Raw genomic sequence first — 25,985 nt, forward strand, 5'->3', positions numbered from 1 at the left:
ACAGTAGAACATGAGACAGATAATCAACAATCAACTAGCTTTCTTATTCTCCAACCCAAAGCGTCTTTATGTCGTTTTGTTCAGGCCGGGTAGATTCTTGCAAACGCCATCAGGAGCACTAGGAGGAGCCAGAGGAACCTGTTTTTTTCTCAGATTATCTGTCTCATGTACTACTGTCAGGATATAGTGAAAGTTTCAGCAAATATGTGAAAAGTGACCTACTGCAGCTTTAATAAAGGACCAGTGTGTAGGATTTGAACTAACTGAACACCGCTGGCGTCTGTATTTGACAACCTGGGAGTGAGAATGGGCTGTGAAATGTGTAGGAGAAACTACGGTGGCTGAAAATCTAGAGCCAGTGTTTGGTTTGTCTGTTCTGGGCTACTGTAGAAACATGGCGGTTAAACATTGTGGACTCCATGGAAGGCGACCCCCTTCGTCTGTAGTTAAAAACTGCTCATTATAAGGTAACAAAAACACAATAATTCCTATATTCAGGTATTATACGCTAAAGAATACATACCAATGAATATTATATTACATTTCTGCCAACAGATCATCCTAAATGCTACACACTGGACCTTTAATTGTTTTTACACAGTGGTACCAGCATTATTACAAATAGCCTCCTGCATTATACTGCAGTGCACGTGCAGTTCACTGGCCCTCTGAATCTGCAAAGCTTATCAGCTTGCAAATTGTTCAGCTGTTCAGAAGGTAAAGAAGAGTTAAATGCAAACCAAATGTGATGTGGAAATATTCCTCCATCTATGTATTCCTGCGCAGTCCCCATCCCCCTATACACTCACACACAAACACATATATACTGTCTCTCTTTATCTTGCAAACACAACAACAAAAAGGGCTCACACAGCAATGTGTTATTAGTTCTTTTATGAAAACAGTATTTTCTCCTGCACACATAAACCACCGACTGCCATTCACACAACATAGGCTATAAGATTTTCAAACTGCAAAGTCATTCTTCACTCACCATTTGTCACATGCCATTGAAATCCATCCTGATCATATATGCTGTAATTACAGTAATCCACGTGCAGCACCTTTCATTACGGCACGGTTTTATTATCAGGGAACCTCCTTGTAAGACTATTAAATGATTCACTCGAGCTTTCAGTAATTACTGGTTGTATTAGATTGTTGCAAATACAATTTTCTACATCCAAATGTTAAGGACAAGAACTGGCAACACACATGATTTATGCAGAGTTGTCAAGGAGCCTACAAGCTAATATCTTAAAAAAAAAAACACTATTTGACTGACAAGCACAAGTAAACATCAGTAGGTAAGTTAATACTGTTAATATTTCAAGTTAATTCGTATGTTGTGGAAATATACTGTTATTTGTCTCAGAAAATAAAATCTTTTTCTGGAGAGAAATTAAAAGTGCCAAGTATCTGGAGTATCAGGTAAGACTAACTTCTCATTTTGTTCAGTCTGCATGGACAAGACAACCTATGACAATCATTTACACATTATTTCATCTGTATTGCATCACATTTAGTGCTGAAAACAATCATTTCTAAAACATATTTCATCATTTTGTAATCACAGACAGTCATGTTTAAATTCCTACTTACAGCACCTATGAGTCAGCCTCAGTTAAGTAAGTGTGTTTTTTTTATTATTAAGCATTTTTAAGTATTTATCATCATACTTTATTTTCTAGATGAAAAATGTAAATGGATTAAATAAACACAACGGTTCCCAACCTGGGGATCGGGACCCGAAGCGTCGTCAAAGCTTCGCTGGGGGGTCGCGAGGCCTTCTTGATTTTAAGAGGTGTAAAAAAACAACTTTAAAAATATATGCTTTAAATTTAAAATGTCAGTTAAGTACTTTTGGATTACCTCAACACTAAAGAAAACTAAAAAGACAAGAGAAAAGAAATGTCAGTAAGATGATATTCATTAATTTTATGAGACAACAGAACAATGTGACCTCAGAAAAGAAAATGGGGAAGCCACAAATGTCCTTTGCTAAGTGTAAAAACTTTTCATTAAGCAAATCCAGGCAGCAGCCTATAGATCATTTTCACATCTGAAAAGCACAACTTGCACTGTAATGTGATGTATCTTAAAAGAGTAATCCTGCTATATATACACACATATATATAAAACAGACTAAAAATATCAAGAAAACCGGAAATAATCTGCTCAAAATTCATCCAAATCGCTCATTTTACATTAACATCCTGCAGTTATTGTGTTCACTATTTGTGTTACTTGCACTGTTGTTCTGTTCTGTTATTGTTATGCATTGAATATTATACTAATTATCCATAAAATGTGTCAGGGCTTTACTCAGTGATAGAAAAAGGGGGTCCCTTAAGGAAAAAGGTTGGGAACCACTGAAATAACACATCTTAACACTGTGACAGATTAAAGGATAACCTACACATGAGAGTTAATAACAATAAATTGAATTTTGTAACAAATCCCATATCAGTGTGGATCACGAACCACAATCCTTCGTTTCCAGAGCACTCAGCACTGACAAGACCAAATACTCCCACAGTAACACGGATTCATTATCCAGCCCGAGGCAATTCATTTGCTAAGAGGCAGCGCGCTTCTTCATCTCTGATAAACGACATCTTTCTTCCTGCATTGGGAAGTGGCTCAGTGTAAATTGGACCACTTGAGGTCTGAACTGGGACCGTCTGCCAGCAGCAGAAGCAGCAGTCTCTCCCTCTCTCTCTCTCTCTCTCTCTCTCACTCTCTCTTTCTCCTCACATTTAGAGCTCCCTTTCCAAAGCCCTTTGTTATCAGAAAATGCAGCTTTCCGTCTAGTTCAGATGCACGTCATGCCTTGCTTTTGGCCATGGCTATACGCTCGGACACAGTTTTGATGGGAACTCCTTTGCGGACTTTGACGTGGATGAAGAGTGTGGCGGGGGACAGACTGGAACCATCTGCCTTCAGTAAATGAACATGTCGATAACCTGAGAAGAAATAATATATTACACATGTTACAAACAACATGCCACAGTGGCGACTGCTCTATAATATGCACAGGGAATCTTTAAAAGCACCTGTTCGTAAGCTTGTGAAAGGTATAGTGAACTGCCCCACAAAGTCATTTTTGGCAGTGTGATCGTGGTCCTCCACTACAAACCGCACCAGGGCCAGATCGGGGACCTGCAGCTGGAAGCTCAGAGTGCAGTCCCATCGTGGGTTAAAGCCTGTAGAGGGCGCACAAGAGCTGTAAATACATCATCCAGTCCTGCACCTTTCAAACAAATTAATCATGGCCTTGGAAAGGCTCCTGCTAAAATATGTCAAAGAGCTGAGCTGCTTATTGCTGCCATCTATTGCCTCATTACATCATTATAAAATCAGACAATAATTCAAAAAACTGCATAACATGATTTTACAGCATTAACATGTTTGCATAAAGCTCTCTGCTTAAAACATTCATACTGGTGATAATATAAAGTTGATGCTTTAATGAAGTCTCAGAGTTACCATTATTGTCGATGCGGTGGGTTTTGTCTCTTCTATTATCAATAGCCACCCCATGAATTTCCACCCACACTTGTGGGTCCACAATGGAGCTGGCCTTCTCTGTATTGATTTTTGGCAGCTGCTGCGCAGATATTATCTGTAAGGCAAGACCTAATCAGTCAATTTTGATCAAATTCTGATAGGGAATCTATTAAAATTATATTCAAATCAAGTCAAAACGATCAAAACATCGCAAATATCCCTCAAAGGGCCTCATAGTCTGTACAGCATACAACAGCCTTTATCTTTAGGACCTTATTTCAGATAAGAAAAGCAACAACAAAAAAAAAACAACAAACAACCTTTAACAGGAAGAAATCTCAGGAACGGTGAGAGAGGAAGGATTCCTCTTGCAGAATGAACAGACATACAAAAGATGTTGTAAAGTAAACAGAAACAACAATAGTATGTAAAAACAAAGAGACAATATTAGAGTAATAAAGTGTAAACATACATGAAGAGTATTGATCTAAATAAACAAAATATGTCAAAATTGCATTGCATTGCATCCTAAATATCAGTTATGACTCATTTGGGACAAATTTGACACCGTTACTCAATAGGTTACTACTCACTCGTATAGTCAGCTGGGTGGGGACGTGACCGGGGCCTCCTCCCGTGTTCTCTGGGTTAAAGTTGGACGTGGGACTGCACAGGAAGCTCGGTTTGAGGACGTATCCACAGCGACCGTTGGGGAGGAAGCGACCCTGGTTCAGGTCCATCTGCTCCCCGGGTGTCTGGAAGTTCAGAGCCACTGCACAGCGCAGAGAGAGGAGTCAGTTACATGGCAAGCCTGATCGCACACGTGCAAACGGAAAACATTTCAGCATCAGTGAGTGCTGAATTACATTCGGTAAATCAGTAAAAAGCCGGTGACATCGATGTGTTGTGGTGTGGCAGTAATGTGCAGAAGTGAGAGTCAGTAAAACATCTTTTTGGCTCTTAGTGACCACATAATGTTTTTCAAATGAATTGCCTTAATTTGCTCTCCATCAGAACAGCATCCTAGCCTCTAGTCTGGAGTACTAACCCATCTGGCAGCCACCGTTCCACATTTCCTGAGGATCATAGTTGGATGATTGGAGGCGCTGGCCAGAGGGGTAGATCCGGCTCAGCTGCTTGCTGTTGTGTCTCACAAAAAGCTTTCCTGCAAATGAAAAGATAGAAAACGACATGCCATGATACACCGGAGGCTGATGATATTTTTCTGTAGAATCAGCTGCAGCAAAAGCAATGTTGCAGAATCTTGTTGACTTTCTATCATCTATCGTCAACATGCAATTATTTCCTCTGTTGTACCTGAGTCTTTGATGAGCTTGAGGGCCTCATTCTCAGAGAAGGAGGATAGTTCATTTGGGAGTTTTCCAGATGCATTTTCAAACCCACGGAAGGGAACACTTCTGCAGTACACCACCAGATCTGAGAGCGCTGGGCTCAGTTTAGAACAGACCTGGGAAGCACGAACATCAAAGATAATTGGCAGATTACCTAAAAAGTTCACTTTAACAGCGTCTCAGGCTTGATGAAAGTCTTCCTGAACTGACCATTGCAGGATCTTTCTTGGGTGTGTTCTTGGTGCTGCCTGCTATTTCATCTTCAGAGCTTGAGGAGAAACTCGCACAGCTGTCATTCTTGCCCAACTGGCTCAGGTGAGAAATCTGCTTCTTCCCTTTTACCAGAATACGGCCCTTCAGCTCCTGCAGCGAAGATCATTGGAACAAATTGCTTCATTAGAAAACCAGACAGCCAGAGTTCTTAGAAAAAGGATCCAGCTGTGTGCTTTGTACCTCAGGAGAAGGCAGGTCTTTTAGCGGCTGGCCACTGAGGGGCTTGGTGAGCAGTTTGTTGCCCAGGATGGCGCGGAGGTGTTTGGCCATGACAGCCTGCTGCTCCACAGAACAGTGGTTCTCCAAGGACAGGATTAGAGGGTATGGGGACGCCTGCAGGGACAAACACAGGAAAACCCGTACGCCAAGCCCATAAAATGCAATTAGAGCACATAATAGCAGCACATGAACCCAACACTGCAATGCTATAGTATGTCAAAACCAAAATACCGCTGGGCTGCCTCTGAGCCAAGTATGCAACCACAAGAAGCAAGAAGTCAGGGATCTGGATTTGTTTACTGACTGACTACTCACTTATTTCATTAGCGGTAACGGGAAGCAGCAAGCACGCAGTCACAGCTGAGGATTTACACCATGAAATCAAGTTCCTCTTACCTTGAAGGCGTACTGGGCGATGGTTTCAATGACCTCCTTGAAAGGCACTTTGGAGGTGAGCGTGTGGCCGTGGTAGATGACAGGTTCCCCTTTATCTCCATCCCAGCAGTCCAGCTCCACACAGCGACAGCCCTGATTCAGAGCCCTGTCAGAGAGAGACACGTACCACAGGACGGGTCACAGAGAGCACTGAAAATCCAAATAGCTGTTGGATGGGTCAATGTCTGAATACCTGATGTATGGCTCAGTGCTGCTGGCACTGGTAACTTGATCCTTGGTAAGGTAAGTGTTGTGCGACGAGGAGATGAAGTAGTGGGCCAAAGGGCGGCTCATGTCCTGGTAGACTCTGGTATGGTCGGGATTAACCACATCGTTCTCCTGCGACAGCATGTACATGGTGAAACCATTCTGGGTCATGAACTGGTTCTTCTGAGCTGCAATAAATAGAAACGTGTTTCCGTCGAGTTGGTTTACCAGCAAAACTGGTGAGAATTTAATTAAAAGGGAACGGTTTACACTAAATTACAGCCTCCTTCTGTCACAGTCTAGAGGAGTCTTTTATTAATTATGTTGACAGCATTGGTTTTTAAGCTGTGATGTTTCTCTACTGGCAGTCAAACTGTGTTGAAAACATTTCACCCATTTAGCTCCTTTATCTTGGAAACCTAATAATGTTTTACAAATATGGACTTTTGTGTACAAGATAATTACAGATAATTAAAATAACCAGTAATATTAATCTAATTCTAACTAATTTAGTTATAATGACATTGTGAGACTATGTAACAATGGCAGCTAAAGTTAGCGAGGTCAAATGTAGGTAAATACTGCTGTATAAAGGATCATTACTGAGTTAGTTTACCGACTTTATGACCCGTTTTTGTGCTACTGTAGCTTAGCATTTGAACTACATGCTAAACAGTAGTTTAGTCTAATTGTCATTTGTAGCCGCTTACAGCAAGCTTTAAATAGACTGTTTTTTAAATGTCATATTGTTATACATACATATCATTGTAACACTGTGAATATTGTTTTTTAATATTTACTGAAAGCAGACGTAATGAATAAGCCCTTTTTGGCCCTTTAAAGCCTTTAATGAATGCTTTTAGGGGCCTACCCCAGTCATTGAGCTCATAGGTGAGTATGAGAGTCTGGGCGTGATTCAATGAGGCGTCTTCTCCTTGGTCTCCCAGGAAGTCTCGCAGCTCAGCGGTAGCGAGCACACAACCATTGCTTGAATAGTGTCTGAACACCGCGTCCAGCTCAGGCCGTCGCAGCAGCTCCCTGCAGAACTCCTCGATCTCTATGTGATCCAGGCGATTATCACCGGATCGGTCACACCTCTGGGATGCAGGGGATCGGGATGGGTTAAAACACACACACACACACACACACACACACACACACACACACAGAGAGAGAAAGGTAGACTTAATCAAACACAGTATGCTTTTCTTTTGGGAGTGCTTCGAATTCCCTGTGGACAAAGCATCTCGGTAACAATACAACCCAGCTGTGCACACTTACATTATAAAATATGGTTCTCTGAGGAGGGCCGGTATTGGAGATTGCAGCAGGAAGGAGCATAAAAACCAACAATTCTGCTGTAATAGAGATCCGAGGGACATAGCAGGCAGTAATCCGCCACAATAAAAAAATAACTGGCTCTTGATTTGTTATGGGAGGGGATAAAATGTGAAGGGGAGGGGGGCTGGTGGTTGGCTTGCCACTGGCTTGGTAATTGAACACAGACTGTACAGAACTGAGCTCATATAAATTACATCTAGTGACCATAAGCTGAGGGTACAGGTGCTCAGAAACTCATGTAACGTACACATGGTGACCCTGACCTTGAATAAAGAGCGGGCGTACTGCTCACTCAGGTCAATGTTGATCATCTGAAGCAGCCGCTTGACCTCATCGTAGCTCATCTTGCCGTCCTGGTTCTGATCCGCTCGCCTCAGGTATCCTCGGATCCAAGTGTGGAGGGTTAAGGAATAAACCCGGACTAAAAAGCTAAACAGTTAAGGCGGTCTTTGGATTCAAAATCTTACACTTAACTGGATTATGCTTCCTGATGTGGTGAGACATCATTTTCTACGCTCTGTGCTGTCATACTGCAGCTTTTTATTGGTTATTGAACCACTTGGCACATATCGTTTGCCCTGGAGGGGGGCACTTATAATGAGATGCCATATATGCAGGCAGAATGCAATTATTGTACGTCCCTTTGGAGAAAAAAAAGCATCTGCCAAATTAATATATAGCTGCATGAAAGAGTCGATAGCAACAAGAGACTTATTTTAGTTTGTTGTTACCTGCCTGTAACACAGAAAGCCCACACATTTAAGATACACATCACCTAGGCTACAGTATGAAACATAATAAACTACAAAATAGCATGTACAAGATAATTGTGCTGCTGTATTCATATGTTCACAAAACGAAAATGATATCAACAGCAGCACTACCTGGGATTGTAATTAACAGTGACAGTCGGACTATATTTAGACAGGGCTTTTTTATCTGGTCATTACTGCTCACCTTAGCAATGCTGTGGACGTGGGATGGCACATGTGACAGCAGAGTCAGTCACCATAGCAGTGCTGCCTCAGCCACACTATATTTATACATTTATACATATATAGGATATTGGTCCAGTTTTTCGTTCTGAGTCATGTTGGCCACGTGATCCTTTAAAGTGCGGAGCCCTCGCACCCAGCGCTTAGCTTCGTCCTCACAGGGACACAGCAGGTCCAGGCTCTTCCTGGCTCCTCTGAAGATCACTGTGAAGCACTGGTTCTCCTGCACCGACCCAGACAGACGCCTCAGCGCCTCGGACTGGCAGCCCTCACGCACACACTCCACTTCTGTCACTGCGACTGGGAGAGGAGAAGACTTCAATAAAAAAAGCTCTTGTGTTGTTGAGTAAACACAGCCATGGAGCAAAGCGGCTAAAGGTCAAACCTCATGTGTTTTTAGGGATTCATAAATCTCACCAAGCAGAGTGACTGAGCGACGTGATTGTAAAATATAACATACTTCTCAAAAGAATAATAATAATTAACTATAATAATAATAAAAATGTGTAAAGGAGGTAGAACAAGGTCTTTTAATGGGTTTTTATAGCAGTTAATATGTAAAGGTGCCGGCTGCATGGGATCATTTGGAAGGCTGATTTATGGGATATGTAATAAAAACTAGAATAAAGAGTCTACAGCATGCTTTCAATTAAAATGTAGATGTTAAGCAGGTATAATGTCAACCATGTATTTTAGACTTTAAAGAATAAATGCCCTATATTTTGACTTTGTCCACAGAGTCTCTCTTCTGTTTAAAAAACTCTTCTGTGTCAGTATGGAAAATATGATGCAGGCAATGCCTCTGCTGTGGTTAAAAGAGCGAATGTTGTCCCCTTAAAACCACCGTCTTCTCAGCCTCTCTTTCGTCCTGTTTTATTGACTCGTCAATTAATTTTGCTCACAGTGCTAACATGTAGATGTTAAGCAGGTATAATGTTTACCATGCTGGCCGTACAAGATGAACCATACGGATAACCATGCACACCCATCTTAACTTAGTCTGTTAATAGGCTAACATTTGCTAATTAGAAGTCATGAATACGTAGTAATTATAGTGTTTGCGAATTTAACAGGACCAGTAAAAACCTCTGCTGGTGGCTAGACAGGAAAAGTCAGGGAATTACCAAAATAAGTTAAATTCATCTTCTGGAAACCACATTTAGATATATATTTTTCCGTTTCTGCCAATAGATACTCTGAAATGGCACACATTTTTCTCTTAAATGTAACTTTTGTGTCAGTTACTGAACAGTTAAATCCTTTCTGCTAAAGGAAAATCATTCTTTGGTTGAATTGTTCACTACTCTGCAAATATATGTACATCCTCTAATAGGCGTTTTTAACTGTGCTGTGATTTTGTCTGAGGAGTCACGAGCCAAAAAGATTGAGATTTACAACTTAGTGTGATTTGTTTATCTCAGATTTGCAGAGCTGTGGTGAGTCCGGGCAACACTCGCTGCCCAGAAAATACAAAGCCAAACACACAAACGCACACTGGCTGCTAGCTGATCCCAACACAAATACTTTATTCAGCACAGGAGCTCATCTATTTCCACTCTGGGACGCCTGCAGTGTGGCGATCACTCAGCTGGGTTATAAGCAGTGTCTTGCCCCGACAATAGCCTTATTCTCTTCCTGGAGGTCATAAAGCCTCCGCGTCCACCTCCTCAGAATTACTCCACATTCCTCCTTTGTGGTTATCTGAGACACGGCAAAAGTGACAAGCGTGTGTGTGGTTCAGTAAAGGAACAGCAGAAGTCTTAAGTGTTATATTCTATGCCAAGTGTCATCATTGTAAGGAGCGTTACACGCTGCAACTAGACCACTCCGAGGCTATTTCTGGCGCGGCTGCAGCTCAATCAAGACGGCCTTCACCATCGGCTGACCCATAAACCCAGCCGGCCCACCCACTGGCGGGGGGTTAACATTATATTGCATTCTCACATCAGGACAGAGAGCACAAACAGAGGAGAGGCAGGAGAGCTAAAGGTCAAGCAACAAGGAAGAGAATAAAACAGGGTGAGAGAGATTGATCACATGCGAGTCAGCTGACTTCTTTTAACCTTTGCTGTAGCTCTCTTGCAGAAGATTTTCATTGCAAGAGAAAAGAAACTTTTAAGATTAAATTTTGCCTTTGCACTTTGACTTTCTCCCCACAGAGTCTAATCTCCTCTGTTTATCTTTGCTGTGTCAATATGGAAAATATGAGGCAGGTGAAACACTTCCGCCGAGGTTAAACGAGCTAATGTTGTCCTCTGAAAACCACAAACACACACCCAGATGTGGCTGCTGTTTACATTCCTCCAGATGCAAATTAAAGCCGAGATGGTGTTTTTATTGTAACTGTTGATTTTAATCTTAAACATTTCTCAGAACTGTTTCACCTAAATTCTACCAGCATGTCCACATCCTCAACAGGGGAACAAATACACGGGACCATGTTTAGACTAATATATCTGGCAGCTACAAGAGCCCTCCCCCCGTCCCCAATCTGGTCTATCAGACCCATATTTCTGTGCTTCTCATGTCTACTTTCACCCAGCAGATAAATAGGGTGAAACCATCAGTAAAAAAGGTTATGAGTGCACAGATTGAGCTACAGTAGCTCTACAGGACGACTGTGAGCTTTTAAAGAGGCTGCAACCTGAGAAATGCACACCTTCAATTACATCATACATCAACAAACGTGTTGATGACGCGGTGACAATAAAATCCTTCCCCAAACAGAAAGCTGGGATGGCCAAAATACTGCAGGTTATAAGGTAGCATACAGCACCGCCAGAGCAAGACTGAAAGCTGGCATCAAGGAGGCAAAGCAAAGACACCAGCAGAGACTGGAGAGAGAGCTCAACACCAACAACACCAAAGATATGTGGCAGGTAATCCACAACGCCGCAGGCTACAAAAGCAGGAGTGCCCCCATCATGTGTGAAGCCCTGCCACGTGTGAGCTGAACATATTTTATTCTCACTTTGATCTCCTCAACAAAGAGTGAGGTGTAAAGTCGACAGAGGACCGTCCGCTGTCAGTATCCACGGTGGATGTGAGAAAACTCCTGCTGAGAGTGAATATGAGTAAAAAGCTCAAAAACATGGGCCAATTAGCTAGTTGCTGACATTTTTGACATATCACTGTCACAGGACAGTGTCCCCACCTTCAGGACAACCACCATTATCCTTATTTATCCTAAGAAGCAGTGCCGGCCCGTGGCATAGGCAGTATAGGCAAATGCTAAGGGCGCCGTCCATCTAGGGGGCGCCACGATGGGGGAAGAAAAAAAACTTTCAATATTTTTATACTAAAACTAGTTGGTGCTATTATTTCTTAGTATGAAAAAAGCCCACATTAATTTAACTGTATAGCAAAGCCTATTAAACAATAATAATTAATTCATAATTAATTAATTTAATTTATTTTATCACTTGTTTACAGTTTTTATTTTGTAGGTAGTTACATTTTATACTTTGTGTGGGCTATTTACATTTCTTGTATTATTTATTTCTAATTTATTATTGTCTTGTTAACTGTTTTGATTGAGCAACTTGTTTCTCTAAAAAATAAAATAAAATGTCAAAGACAAAGCTATTTTCTTGCGTGAGTATATGTATGTATATAACTGGCAGTGGAATTTATTGCAATGCAAGGGGGGCACCACCTAAAATCTTGCCTAGGGTGTCAAATTGGTTAGGGCCAGGCCTGTACTAAGAAGTCTGCAATATTTAGTCTAAACGACTACCGCCCTGTGGCACTCACCCGTATTCTCAGAAGTGCTTTGAGAAACTGGTTCTGCAGCTTGTAAAGAGCAACACTTAGTCTTGAGTTATTTCAGTTCCGCATTCAGCACAATCTACTCCATGAAACTGATTAGTAAACTCAGGACTCTGGGCCTGAGTACCACACTCTGTGACTGGATATTGGACTTCCTCACAAGCAGACCCCAGAGAGTTCAGACAGGTGGTTACACCTCCTCCAACTCTCAACACCGGCGCCCCTCCTCAAGGCTGTGTGCTCAGCCCCCTCCCGTTCACACTGTACACCCCAGACTGCAAACATGGAGACAACTCCGTGGTGAAGTTTGCAGGTGACACAACCACCATTGGCTGGTTGTCAAACAATGATGAGACTTCATATCGGGAGGAAATCAACAATCTTGCAGAGTGATGCAGAGAAAATGACATCAAGGAGCTAATTGTTGATTTTAGGGGGAAAAAAGGAGGCAAAGACGCACACCAATGAACAGTTTAGGTTGCTGAGAATTAGCATCACAGAGAACCTGTCATGGTCATCTCACATTTCCACCTTAGAAAGCTCAGAAACGACTGTGTTCCTTAAGGAAACTTAAGAAGGCGAACTTCCTGTGCCTTCTTAGTCCTTCTTAACTTTTTAGGGGGGGAAAAAAACTTTTGGGGGGTGTACAGAGCCCAAAGGATACTAAAAGACAGCACCAACCCCAGCCACAGCCGACATCATCATGTCTTTTTTTGGAAGTCTTACTATTTAGTCACCTATATACTGTATAAAGAAATTTGTTTTTATGAGTAGCATAAAGGAACTATAACTTAATCTTGTATAATGTGTTGAAAAATGATGATGAACTAAATCTAGGTGGCGTTTTTTTGGGGCTATATGCAGCTCATGGGGAAGACTGTAAACTGGTTTATTAAGTCTCCCCAACTCCTCTGCATGTTTCAGTGAAAATATTAGCTGTTTAACAGAAAATTCTCCTAAAAAAGATGCCATTACTGATAATAAATCAATGATAATACACCAAAAAGACATAGTTCGCAGGGCACTGCGCTGGGAAAGACCCTGCGCTCTGACCTCACTGATGAAATGCATATGTGTGGGGGACTGTATGTATAGAAGTGATACCTTGCGTATATTGACAGTGAAGTAATCCTTCATTAAAGACCTCAAAGGTCTACGTCAGGAATTGGTTTTACACATAATTACTATTCAGCCAGGTTGCAGAGCCCATAATTGGTCTACTCACTCACCAAGGGAACATTCAACCCCTCTAATAAGGCAAAGTGGAGGCGAGGGCATGAGACAGCGCCAAGATAAAACAGCTCAACAACTCTGAACAATAAGCTGGCTGAATGAGCACGTTGACTCACATCCCAGTCTGCACTGGACTGGTGGAAGGCCCCGGCTGGTCTGTTTCTACATTACCCCCTGTAGATACGTTTCCCTCCAGGCAAAGCTCTTTCCTAATCTGATATCGCTTAAGTTTCCTCTCTTTCATAGCAGAAGACCAATTCTTATTCATGAGCACTCTCACTTTCAGAGCTCCTTTTCCTCCACTCCTCACTTCTCAGAACTAACTCCCTTTTCCACTTGGTCATTTGCCTCTTTTCCACCTTAAATCCTCTCTCTCTCTCTATGATTAGTCTGCTCAAGCCAGCCCACACACACACACACACACACACACACTGTGCTCTCCTTACCGCTCTCCCTGGCCATAAAGCCCAGGTTGCAGCAATACTTACATGTCTGCTGGGCTTTGGCTTTGCGGGAGCTCTTGGTGGACTCACACCACACGGTGAGTCCGTCCTCCAGCAGCCGCAGGTTTCGGCTCTTCTGCCACCTCGAAGAGCGAACTTTCACCATGTTGGAGCCTTGCATCATCAGGCGTATGTCGTCATTGTCCAACCCTGGAGCACACACACACACACACACACACACACACACACACACACACACACACACACACACACACACACACACACACACACACACACACACACACAAAACAAAGCAATGAAGTTTTAATGTAAAAACAAACTGTGATTCAGTTTGAGATTGGCTCACACTTTGTGCTGTTTCATTTGGACAACAGTGTATCAAAGAGTAAAGGTGTGCAAACATCATAAAAAATGTCACAAGAAAACAAACTTGATAATTGAATTTTGTAGTTATATTGTATCCTAGTTGATTTAGGTTGCTACGTCCATAGGGGCAATGTGAGGTTGTAATTAGCCACAGCACTGCTTTAAGTGTTTGGTTTGTCTATTCTGGGCTACTGTAGAAACATGGAAGGTGACCTGCAGTGTCTGTAGATATAAACATGTAACGACTCCTATATATTCAGTTGATTTTACACTAATGAAAACATACCTATATTAAATGTTAAACACTGGACCTTTAAAGGATTATTACAATTATTCCTGGGGGGGGGACCACAAATGAGAACTTCATGGTGGTACTACAGGAAACATCAGGTTGGATTCTCTTTTGGAATTCAGGATTATTACAATTATTCCTTTTTGTGATGGTGTTTCGGCTCTCTTCTCTCTGGCTGAGAGATGTGATAAGCATATGTGTTTGTTTATCTATGAGGATCACTTCCGTGCTAGAACGGTCCTTTCACTGCAAGTTCCTCCAGTTTGTACCGAGCTCAGAAGATCTGCTTTTATTTTTTATGCTTTTCCTACATGGAAATCTTTACAAAGCACCCTAAGGATCAATACTCTTGTACCCCTCTGTTTGCACTTGTTTAACTTGTTTTATATCTTGTGTGTTTTAAATTACTTGTTTTCTTTCATCTGTACTTTATTAGTCGTTTAATTGATTAATTGCTTTCTTATTTTTTTTATTTTCATATATTTTTAGTCATTTTAAAATGTTACTCGACTTCACGGTAAATGATTTTCAAGTTTAAATAAAGGTATATATAAGTCTACTTGCAGCCGGTACCTCACTACAACCCTTTGCCATCCATTGATATATACTGTACATGCACTATCATTATCTCAGCAGCGAGTACCATAGAAAACTGTATACGTCCCTTCAGGAATTCTGTAGTTTTATAGAGATTATTCATTCCTGTGAGTCAGGATAACAACATTAGAGGCCAGGGAGTGACGTATCTACCTCCTCTAAGTGCCACTTGACCCCACTTGATCATTGTTCTTTTTCTTTTTTAAGAGCTCGGCGGTGGATGTTGCTTTTAAAAATGAATAACTCTTGTATAACAGCAACATTTATACCTGACCTTGATGATGGTGTTTGTCAAGCCAACCTCACAAATATACAGTCAACACTTTTGCTTACACCCCAAACCCAAGCTCCTGTTTCCTATACAAACTTTGGAGGAAATGACCAGACGTTCATTCAGGTCATATAGAAGGTTCAGTGTGCTGAGTCAAGCTCTCATGGATCGTCATGGAAATGTGACTTGATGTTTCAAGAAAGTAATGCTTCTCTGTGTGTTTTCATCCAGTCTAGACTTTGCTCAGAATAAAGCTGAGAAAAAATTGAATGTTGAGATGTGAATCAGTCATGATAAACTGTAGATTTATTTCTCTCTTGGGGCAGTACCAAGCCAACAGACAGCAGAAAAGGAGCATGGAAAGTTTGCTTGGCTGTACCATTCACACTAAGCCTCCCTAGCTATGGAAATGTAATCAAGAAGCTAAAAAAACCAATGCAGAGCCTCAGAGATCGGATTGTTATTTGTTGGGAGCACTGAAAGGATCCGGGCGTGTTCTAGGAGAAAATAAGAGATGAAAGCAGGAAGCCTGAGTGATCTATAGACGTGGTGAACAGACAATAAAGCTTTAAGTTGAGAGTTAATTTAAAGTCATGTGACATCGCTGAATCACAGAGATTAAAACTTGCAAAAACATAAAAAAAAGAAGAAGAAAGAAACGTTTTATGATCAATCAAAAAGCCAAATGTTGGCACTAGAAACGGATCTTCTGAATTTACAATCGCAAGATCATTTTTATATGAGCTGGATTTGATTAAATAAGAACTCAAGTAGAGATGAAACAATTTAAGAGTTTGGACTGTAGAATTTAAAGATGGATGTCCTATTGGGCCTCGAAGAAAGTGTGATGTGACGTTTTACAGACCAAACATTTAAATGATTAACCCCCCCGCAAAAAAAAAAAAACAACTGCCAAAATAACCGACGATGAACACAATCGCAGCTCTAAACTGAAGCTGAATGTGATTTTGGACTGCAGGGTTGAAGCTGAAGGGACACGTAGAGTGTTTGAACATGACTCTCGTTCCAAAAGTTCAAACATGACGAGACTCAGGGAGGGGTCAGGGTGCAATCTGGTACTGTGGAGTGGACATATTTGCAACTTTTTGTGAATATTTCAACAGTTGTTTGCTTTGTAGTGGTTTTTTTCCATCCAAATTTCATGTGTAATGAAGCAGCTGTTGCTTAATTAGTTCATTATTTGAACATATTTTAGGTTCTTTAAGACAAATTTACTGACATATCTTGGTTTTTTAGGGGGTATTTTTGCCATTATTTGATAAGAAATCAAGAGGAGACAGAGAGAGTGGAGACAATGGGTATCAAAGGCTGACATTCACCCAGGAAATAGTATAAAAATATTCAGACATTCTGGCTCCAAACTGGTTTGCATTACGTAAATTTACATTTTGTAAAACCAGTGTAAAATCTTTCCCAATATTTCCTGCTCAAATCAGATTAAAGTTTTGAGTTAGGAAAACGTAGTGTTTTGTAACTTATTGTGACAAAGTAATGCAGCTACAGCTTTACAGTTCAAGTGCTGAAGGACATTCAGTTACGCCTCATTGCTTTTCTTGCAGGGGATGAATGGGACCTCTCACAGAGCTCTTTTCTAATTATTCTTCATGGCTTAGTCTCTTCTGCTCACCCCTAAAGATTTGTCCAGACTCGGTTGGCATACTTTCTTTCTCCTCCCTTTAAATCACAGTCCTCATACTGTCAGTACCAAATGGCTGAAGTTCCTCAAAGGGCCCCCAAAGCTACAGCACAACAGACACTGCTCTCAGCTCCCTACCCCCTCCTGACTAGAAACAAACTGGAGCGTTGGATTCTTCCCCATTAGGGTCGAACACAAAGAAATTCCCCTACCAGCCCTGAATCCATAACAACACTGTTTTTCCAAGCTGTTGCCACATGCAAGGCATTCCCACAAGCAGAGCACATGGACCTGATTAACTGCAGGTCATTGACCACACTAAGCTGCCCAAACAGACTTAAACTTTTGTTGCCTCTCCAGCCTCAACCACATTTCCTGTTTTGCTACCTGCATGGTTTTAATATCCAAACCCGCAACACAACAAGTGAGCACAAGTCTGCAAGTGTGGACCAATCCACAGTTTACATTTCACTTGCACATTTTGATACACTATACCGCCCCTGAATGCCTATTCATAAGGGTATAAATAGAGGGATGGGCATGGGTGATTCTTCAGGCGAGAGACATGAATCGTGTTTTCTTTTCATCGTCTCCTGCTGAAAATCCGGTTGACATCCACTTCATCAGACGGTCAAAGCCCTGCATGCCGACCTGCTAAGCGACCAGGCTGATGTGATTCTAATGCAAGCATGTCAACACGACACAGAAGGACAAGCAGACGAGCAGAAAGCAATATAAAACGAGATCAAGATCCTAAATCATGTCACGTTAAATGAATCATGCTCACAGTGACAATGTTATGTTCGCAGCTCTAATGTTTAGCTTAGCATGTTAGCATGCATTTGCTAATTGGGTGTAAACACAGCATTAGTTTTGCAGGTATTTGGTCATAAAAACAAACACAGTATTGGACAGATCCAGATTTTGACCCTAATGATGATGTTATATTTAAATCTAAGGGATTACAATTCATCCTGTGGGACCTGGTGAGACATCTTACCTAAAAATACGAATGTGAACCTATTTGTGGCACTCGGGGAAACGTAAGAGGATCAACAAACTCATTAGGATTCATCATCTGTTAAATGTTGACCTGCTGGCGGATCAGTGTTTCTTCCATTTTACACCACAGTACCAACCTCAGACAATATTAGCCTCTCCATAAACCACCATTATGACGACATTCAGCAGCGTAGACCGACTCAATTCAGCTGCAGACAGTTTGTGTATGGAGGCAGCTTTATTCCTAATAAGAAGATTATCTATTGTTAATTGTTGTTGAATCCTGAAATGAACCGGTTCCAGAGCTACACTGGGGAAAAAGGAGGCTACTCCTGGTCCATACTTCTCTTCCCAATAGTTCCCGTTTGCAGCCACGATTGCACCAACCATTAACCATTCATTTTTACCTCTGCTTACTATCTTACTATCACATTTCAGCTCCTAACTAGTCATGGATGTAAGCGTGGGCCTACGTGCATGAATGCGACTACGTAGCAGGCCGATCTTGGAACAAGAAATTACAGGATATTGATAGCTTTATATGTTTTTAATTAAGAGATTAAGAGATTCCTCTGCATACTTCTAGAGGCAGCCATAGTTTGAGAACCGGATGTGATTTAAAGTCAGGTGGTCATCGAATTATAAGGATTCATCATCTGGGAACATGAATGTGTGTATACCAAATTTTATCAATCCATCCAACATACTGTATATGTGAACAATTGGCAAAAAAAAAAAAGAGGCTGGATCAGCCGTATACAAAAACAATAAACATTCAAAATCAATCCCATAAGGGACTATTTTCCTTGAGGGTGTATCGACACTGTGAGCGGCCTCCAAACCGAGAGGAGGCTCAGAAAGAAAATAACCACATCAGCGGGGCAGTAAAAGATGGTCTGCATGAGTCCTCTTCACTCAGGCCCACATACCAGCTACTCCTGGGACATGGTTCACGTTTCTCTCAGCATAACAACTGTCACGAGAAACAGCTAGAGATAGATAGACAAGTCAGGGTGTTGTTGATATGATATGGGCGGAGGGTCAATTCAATTTTCTCCGTTCTGTCCCGCAGCTGTCCCCACGAGACGGTTGTCAGGCAGCAAGTAGGGCACTCCTCTGCATCTATTAATCCGAGGTTTTTATCAATAAGATACCCCAACGTCACAGTAAAGACACTGATCTGAGGAAAGTGTGACAAAAAGAAATGACTTTGGAGCTGTGACTCTCAGTGGCGTCGTCTTGATCTAACAGATTCCCTCCAGAAAAAAAAAAAAAAAAAAGGATTAGCAACAAACTGAGTGTTATTTTGAAATGCAATATTACTGCCAATGTGTTTTGGACGGCGCACGGTTGAATTTGAAAGCAAAGCCGCCTCTTTGTGTCGAGCTGAAAATGAAAAGCATTCAGTTCTCACATTAATTTACTCACTAATGAGAAAGATGTGGCCACACAGCGAGGAGGTGAATCTCGTGTGCAGCTTACAGAGTCGTTATAACTACCACGACTTTAATATCTGGATTGTGAAATAATTACGATTTGTTAACGTTTAACCCGGCGACAGAGAGCTTGGAAGATTCAAAAATATTCAGGAGGAAACCAGATTATGGAAAGTTAATCCCGTTTTCTTTTTGGATTATTGTTATAGTTGTTAACTTTTTAAATTACAGAGTATATGTTTTGTCAATTATTTATGAATTTAGTTATATAGGTCAATCCACCTTTTTCTTTTCATTTGATCACATTATAACCCAACATGTAGACGTAGTAGTAAAATGGTAACCTTTCTTTTTGCCACAAAACAAACCAAAAGGTTTATTTACAGAAAGAGAAAGGGCAGTACTTTCACACTGATCAAAGACACAGATGTGAGGGCCCTCTTGGTTGGCCCTGTTTTGTTCATTCTTGTAAGAATTGAGGAGTGGAAGATACAACACACCTACATAGTGACACTGACACACCCTCTTGTATTCACACTTCCTGCTGCCTTTAAGCTCTGTGCTCCAATAAAAGTTGAGCTAGCCTCGGTCCACTTGCTCCTTTTCCTGTGCTTACGTATGCTATGTGCAAGGCTAATCTATGTGGAAAAGACAACCACATTTTAAAGATAAATGCAACATAAAGCTCGCAGCCACTTTTGTGGAAACTAATGGGGATCCAATTTAGGAATTAAAGCTCGCTAATGTTAGCAATGGTGCCTTCCTTTTGTACTGGGAAGTCATAATTTCCGAGTTCCTAGTTGGAAATTTCAACTGAAAGCTGGATTTCTAACTTGGAAAGTCGGAAGAACTTCACCAACCCTGACCTCAAAATTAAAGACGGCTGCTTGTAAGCTGAATTTGGGCCATCCAATCCGTTTTATTCTGAAGATATTTCAGGCTGACTGCACACACATATACATCCAACCCATAGGTGCAACCTGTGAACCCATTGCTCCCATCTGAACCCATAAAGTCAATAGAAGTCCTGGATTTCTGTTTGTGAATCCTGATCCATGTGCATATGCAGGCTAAACTGTCTGTTCTCACAAGAAGTTAATTGCTGTCTCAGAGCTCCAGCGTTAACAACACTGCAGACAACCTTGGACCGCCTCTGAAATCAAAATCCACAACCCCTCCTCCCACCGGGGGGTGTCTGTGGCGATGAATATATTTATCCACAGTTGCACTTCCAACATACTGGTGGATTTATCTCAAAGCTGACAAATCTCAGGCCACGTTTACCTCTTTATCCGCAGAGAAAAGCCTTAAAGAAAGTGAACACACCAGAAGGTCCTGTGACACCACATGACACGAAACCCCTAAACTCACTCACAAAATGATTATGTGGTGTTTTCCATTTGATGTAAGGGACGGATTAAAGCGGCATGGTGGGGAGGGGTTGAAGGCCACCTGATTTATGTGGACACATGGCGGTAAGGGGTCGGAGGGGGAGGGTGGGCGACACTCACTGGTTTCATTATTCAGTATTAGTGGTGCATTCAAATATAGCGTTGGTGGCTGTGTATTACAATTTCAGACACAGAGATACGGTTTCATAACTCAAACATCAGCAATGCTTGAACAAGCGTCTGCATAGTGTCAGAGTTTCAACACAGTCTGCTGTGTCAAAGTCTGGACGCCTGCGCGCACACACACACACACACACACACACACACACACACACACACACACACACACACACACACACACTGCAGTAAAATCATGACAAATCAGGAGCTCAGTGTTCAAGAATTAAATGATTGTATCAGGATATCTGCAGTTATCAGAAGGCCAAAATAAACACTGGTGATATGTTGGAAGAACAGGAAAGGGATCATAAGGTTATTTTTTATTTTATGAATTTATTGGGATAATTTAATAAACTTTGTTGCGGGGAAATTACGGAAAACGATTGCCGCCACGCCAGAAAAAGGAAAATGCATCAGTATTCTGTTATAATGTGGAAAGTTTATTGTTAAAATCAGGGGTAGAGTCCAAACCTAGAGGGGTATGGGGGCATTTTTTTAAGTCAGTTTTCAGTATTAACTATTTCTGAAGCCAGTTGAGATAATAAAATGGCTAAAAGTCTGTACATAATTTCTGAAAAACAACATAGTTTCCCAGGAAATAAAATCCCCCCTGTAGTGCGTATCTCCTTTATCCTTGTGTAACCTAAACACAACACACTTTGAGGCTCACTAACTTCCACTCCTGCCACCTAAAAAGAGGCACAAATTGTCTGATATGAGTATTTCTAAGTTGTGTAGGGTGGGAATCTGGTAGGTAGAGTTCACAGAATGAGTGTTGAGCTTTTGTTATGTCTTTCATTGAGACTATAAGTCTATAAGTTAGTAAAAGTTAGCAAGTTAGCTTACTTAACGAGGTGAAACGACTGAATAAAATTAAAATATAGAAATATTTCCCAGTAATAGAGCGTTTGTTCCATTTTCTGGAATGACACAAACTTTAAGTTATTTTAAAAACCCTAAAATCTGGAGATGTTTTATCACATTATAACAAGAAACTTGTATAACTTATATTACTTTAATTGTTATAACAAAATATGTTACTATGTTATAGGTGAAACTTTTCTAGTTATAACAATAAGTTATCACCAGATGTTGGGGTGCTGGGGGGGCTGAAGACCCCCAGTTAGACTTTCTCCTTTCTTACTAGGATGTATATGCGTAGTGGTTTGTTTTTTTTAGCCGTTATATCGAAACAATCTCATTTTCAACCCCAATTAAAGTAAAGCAGGTGACATATTTCCCACGCCAACACACACTGAGGTGTTTCAGGGTCCCACTGAATCAAAGTAACCAAATACACAGAGCGTTGAATCCCGCCAGCTACAGCGAGACCACATCAGGTCCCTGCAAACTGCTTCCACTGTACAGTGACACATATATCAGCACAACAGGATGTGTGCTTTGGTTATAGAATCTAAATTATGAAATATATCTGGTAACTAGAGGTTGCGCTACTTATTTGAGATTTAATTTGTCACATAGCATTTAGTATGGCATCTTTAAATCGACTGAGTTTCCCCCAAAATCTGACTTATAAAGTTATAACATGAAACATTTCACATTATAACCAGATAAATATACATTGTATTATATTATTTCTGGCATGGCAGCAAAACACTGCCATAGAAAATACTATTAAACCGTATTTTATGTCTTTAAAACACAGTTCTCAGTATAATTGTTTACTTCTTAAGTCTTGATGTAATCCTGAATTTTCCTCTACATTAGTCGCCGCAAGCACATTTTACATTTGCTTAGTATAAATAGGTCAAATGGCATGCAGACCATCAACAGAGGTCCAGATTTCCAGACACCCAGTGTCTTTTCTGACAGGTGGCCTTGTCGCTGCTCAGCAGGTGTCTATTTTGGGGCGAGGTGTGACCGTGAGTTGGGAGGGCTTGTGTGAAGTATATCAGTGTTGGAAGTGAGAGAGAGAGGGAGAGGGAGTAAGCTGGGATGGTGAGGGAGTCTGAATCACACCAGTGGGTTAGAGAGCGCTTCAGCTCTTCATAAACACATGATCACTTCAATAACACCCCCACACACACACACACACAGTGTCAGTGAGCTGTCATTATCTGCTGATTAACGGCTCTGTCATTCTAAATAAAAGCTATTAAACATCTGTCTTATGCTGTTTTCTCTGATGAAATTACTTTGGGATTGAACCTAGACAACTAGATCACAAGCACGTGGTCAGAGAGTAAATACAGAACTGAGTAACAGTCAGAAATGTAATTTAATACTCATTACTCTTCTCAAAAGTCAGTTACTTACAGTTATTACTCATTACAGTGCTTACTTACACTACTAGTTGTATAAGCTTTTCCTCTACTCCCCATAAAATTGGTAATTGTGTCCTTTTCCCCAAAAAATTCTGACTTTTACATCAATTAAAATCCAGTTTAGTTTGTCTTTAATCAAAGTATTGTGAATATTTCCACCTTCCGAGTTAGTTTCAGTAACAACATTAAGGCTGCAACTAACTATTTTTAGGGGCTGTTCTGGAAAAGTAACTGCTGAGCAAACACACGTTTCCAGACTTTTAATTATTCCATCAGTCAGTCAGCAAGTAATTAATTATTATTATTATTATTTATAGCATAAAATAAATAAAATATCATGATAAAAGCATCTTTATGACAACAACAGTGCAACAGATGTCACTTTAACTCCTAAATACAGTGAAAAATCACTGCACACTCACTATCATATCCACAGTGTCATGAGGAGGTAACACCAGTGGAGGAACATTAAAGATATCCTCACTATACAGTCACACATGCGCACATTTAAGTCCTCTCACTGATTTAATCCCAGAAAGTTTGGAGGTTGTTCCCTTACCGAGCCTCCTGCCGGGGTCCTTCGTTTTCTCTGCCGCCTTCCTCCGCCCTCCTCTGGGGCTGCTGGCCGCTGACTTACCGCTGCCTAACATGATTCAAAACTTACGGAAACTCCAGCGACTGTACAGCTTTAACGCCTCCGTAAGTTCTGGGAGTAACAGAGTCTGAGGGTGCAGGTGTGCTGCAAGATTTGTGCTTCCCTCCTCCCCCCACAACCCCCAAAAAAAGGGAGACAGGCCCCGAGCAGAGAGACAGAGAGAGAGAGAGACAGCCGAGCGCAAAAAGTTATTCCTTTTCCACATGTAAGAGAGTCCCTCCTTCCCTCCCTCCCCGGCGCTCCTCTCCATGCCTGTGCGTAACATGACTCCAAACAAGGCGCACACTTTACGCACCACCTCCTCCTCCTCCTCCTCCTCCTCCTCCTGCCCCAAGCACAGTAAGAAAACTGATTTACTAGAATAAGGGATGGTCAATTCCGCTAAACTTTTAAACTTGACTGACCTTTAATTGAAATACAAAGAAAGCAATTAAAGTGTCCGGGAATAAGTTCAAACACGAATCAGGACAACAGTAGAATACATAAATGATGATCAATGTTTATTTATACCCATTATTAAGCTATAAACACTCAACTTTAATGACTTTAAATACACTCCTTTAACTTGAAACATCAAAAATATTATAAAAAATGACAGAAATTCTTTCATATTTCGGCTTTTAAAAGTTCTGGGACAACATTTAAGGTGAAAAAAGGCCAAGTTTAATATGATAAAAGAATGTTTTATCAAAAATAGTCCCAATGCATTTCCAATCAGTTAGAGTGCAGCGCCCCCTGTTGACCGTGCAAAGACACTGCGCACATCTCAACAAAAACAGTTCTGTTTAAAGTCAGAATTCATCTTCTACAGTACCAGGTGTATGTGCTGGATTTAATGAGGATGTGCTGCAAGAAAAGAGATTTATTTATGTATTAATTCATTCAGTGAGTGTATGTAGAGACGGGGGGTAACCCACAGCGCCGGAGCACTGGCTGGGAAAACTTAATTAAGTGTTTTGTAATGGAGTTATAACAGAGAGGGACGGCAGGGACGGCCTGAAAGTCTGCTGCTGTCGGGGAAAAAAGCATAAAATGTGGTCTTCCCTGATCCACGGCACCTCCTGGAGCACACACACACACACACAAGCAGGTTTAGTCTGGATGGGTGGAAGGTACTTAAAGTGATATGTTTCTACTCATTCAGTCTTTTAATGCAGCTGATGTTTTGCCATATTGCACAAATTCAATAAATCTGGACCTGCTGTCTCTTCGTGAAGATGCACATCAGCCATTTCTTTAATTTTTACACATCAAGGCCAATGCATAACAATTTCTATCTTTCATCTTCTCTCAACTGCAGCAACATCCATGTTAGACAGGGTGAGAGATTAAGTCATGCCCACTAATCCTCCCAAGCTGTGATCTATGCAGGAGCAGCTTTGGGTTTTTTTTTCCTGTGTAGCAGCGCCGCTCCTTGATTCGAGAATATGGGAACCCCTTGGTATGATTTCTCAATCTCCGTGGTCATTAGGTTTCATATTAACTGGAACGCATCGTCCGCTTCCTCGCAGGATTCCCGGCTCGGCCTGCTTATTTGTTTGCCAGAGCTGAAACTCTGCCTGCTTCTATTAGTAGAAACAGTAGGCCTGTGTTGTTTGTGTGGCCACTGGACTCCCAGTCTTTTTGCAGGCAGTGTTAGGAGAGACCCAGTCACCCACCGTAAGAGGTCACAGACAGAATAACCCAGTTTTCTGCCTTTTAATAGAAGTGAAATGATTTGAGGAAACTGGGAAAATTGTGTGTTTGCATGATATAGTGAAACATGCAAAAAGATTTTTTTAAAAGTCTGACCTTTTTACAGGGAGAGATATTAAGTGTTCAAACGCTCCTTTAAAATACTGTATGCATGTAAAGACTATACAAAAGAACAGAACCCTATTAAAAAAACCAATATTTGGACATTTATACTCCATATTAATGTTGCAATATGTCTTTTTTTTATATCAAACAATAAGTAATTTCATAAAAGACAGTTAGATGTAAAAGTGAATGGACAATGTGTGAGTTTATTGTTAGTTTTAAGCGTTTAAAACCCAGTTTAAAGTCAACCAGCAGT

The 25,985-nt window shown here is 41.1% G+C and overlaps 1 protein-coding gene across 1 annotated transcript; it reads right to left on the reverse strand.

Moving 5' to 3' along the window:
• Positions 1-879: 879 nt before the first annotated feature.
• On the reverse strand, positions 880-24,048 carry plcd3a (phospholipase C, delta 3a). Its single transcript, XM_051387884.1, has 15 exons — positions 23,834-24,048; positions 13,822-13,986; positions 8,404-8,632; positions 7,601-7,730; positions 6,868-7,093; positions 5,983-6,184; positions 5,751-5,895; positions 5,316-5,468; positions 5,073-5,225; positions 4,828-4,978; positions 4,559-4,675; positions 4,104-4,282; positions 3,490-3,625; positions 3,057-3,206; positions 880-2,966 (listed from the first exon to the last, which is right to left on the reverse strand). Exons 1-15 carry the CDS (start codon positions 23,922-23,924, stop codon positions 2,827-2,829), a joined length of 2,367 nt encoding a protein of 788 aa, XP_051243844.1. The 5' UTR covers positions 23,925-24,048; the 3' UTR covers positions 880-2,826.
• Positions 24,049-25,985: the final 1,937 nt, after the last annotated feature.

Source organism: Dicentrarchus labrax, unplaced genomic scaffold (genome assembly GCF_905237075.1).
Source record: "Dicentrarchus labrax unplaced genomic scaffold, dlabrax2021, whole genome shotgun sequence".
Classification (NCBI taxonomy): domain Eukaryota; kingdom Metazoa; phylum Chordata; class Actinopteri; family Moronidae; genus Dicentrarchus; species Dicentrarchus labrax.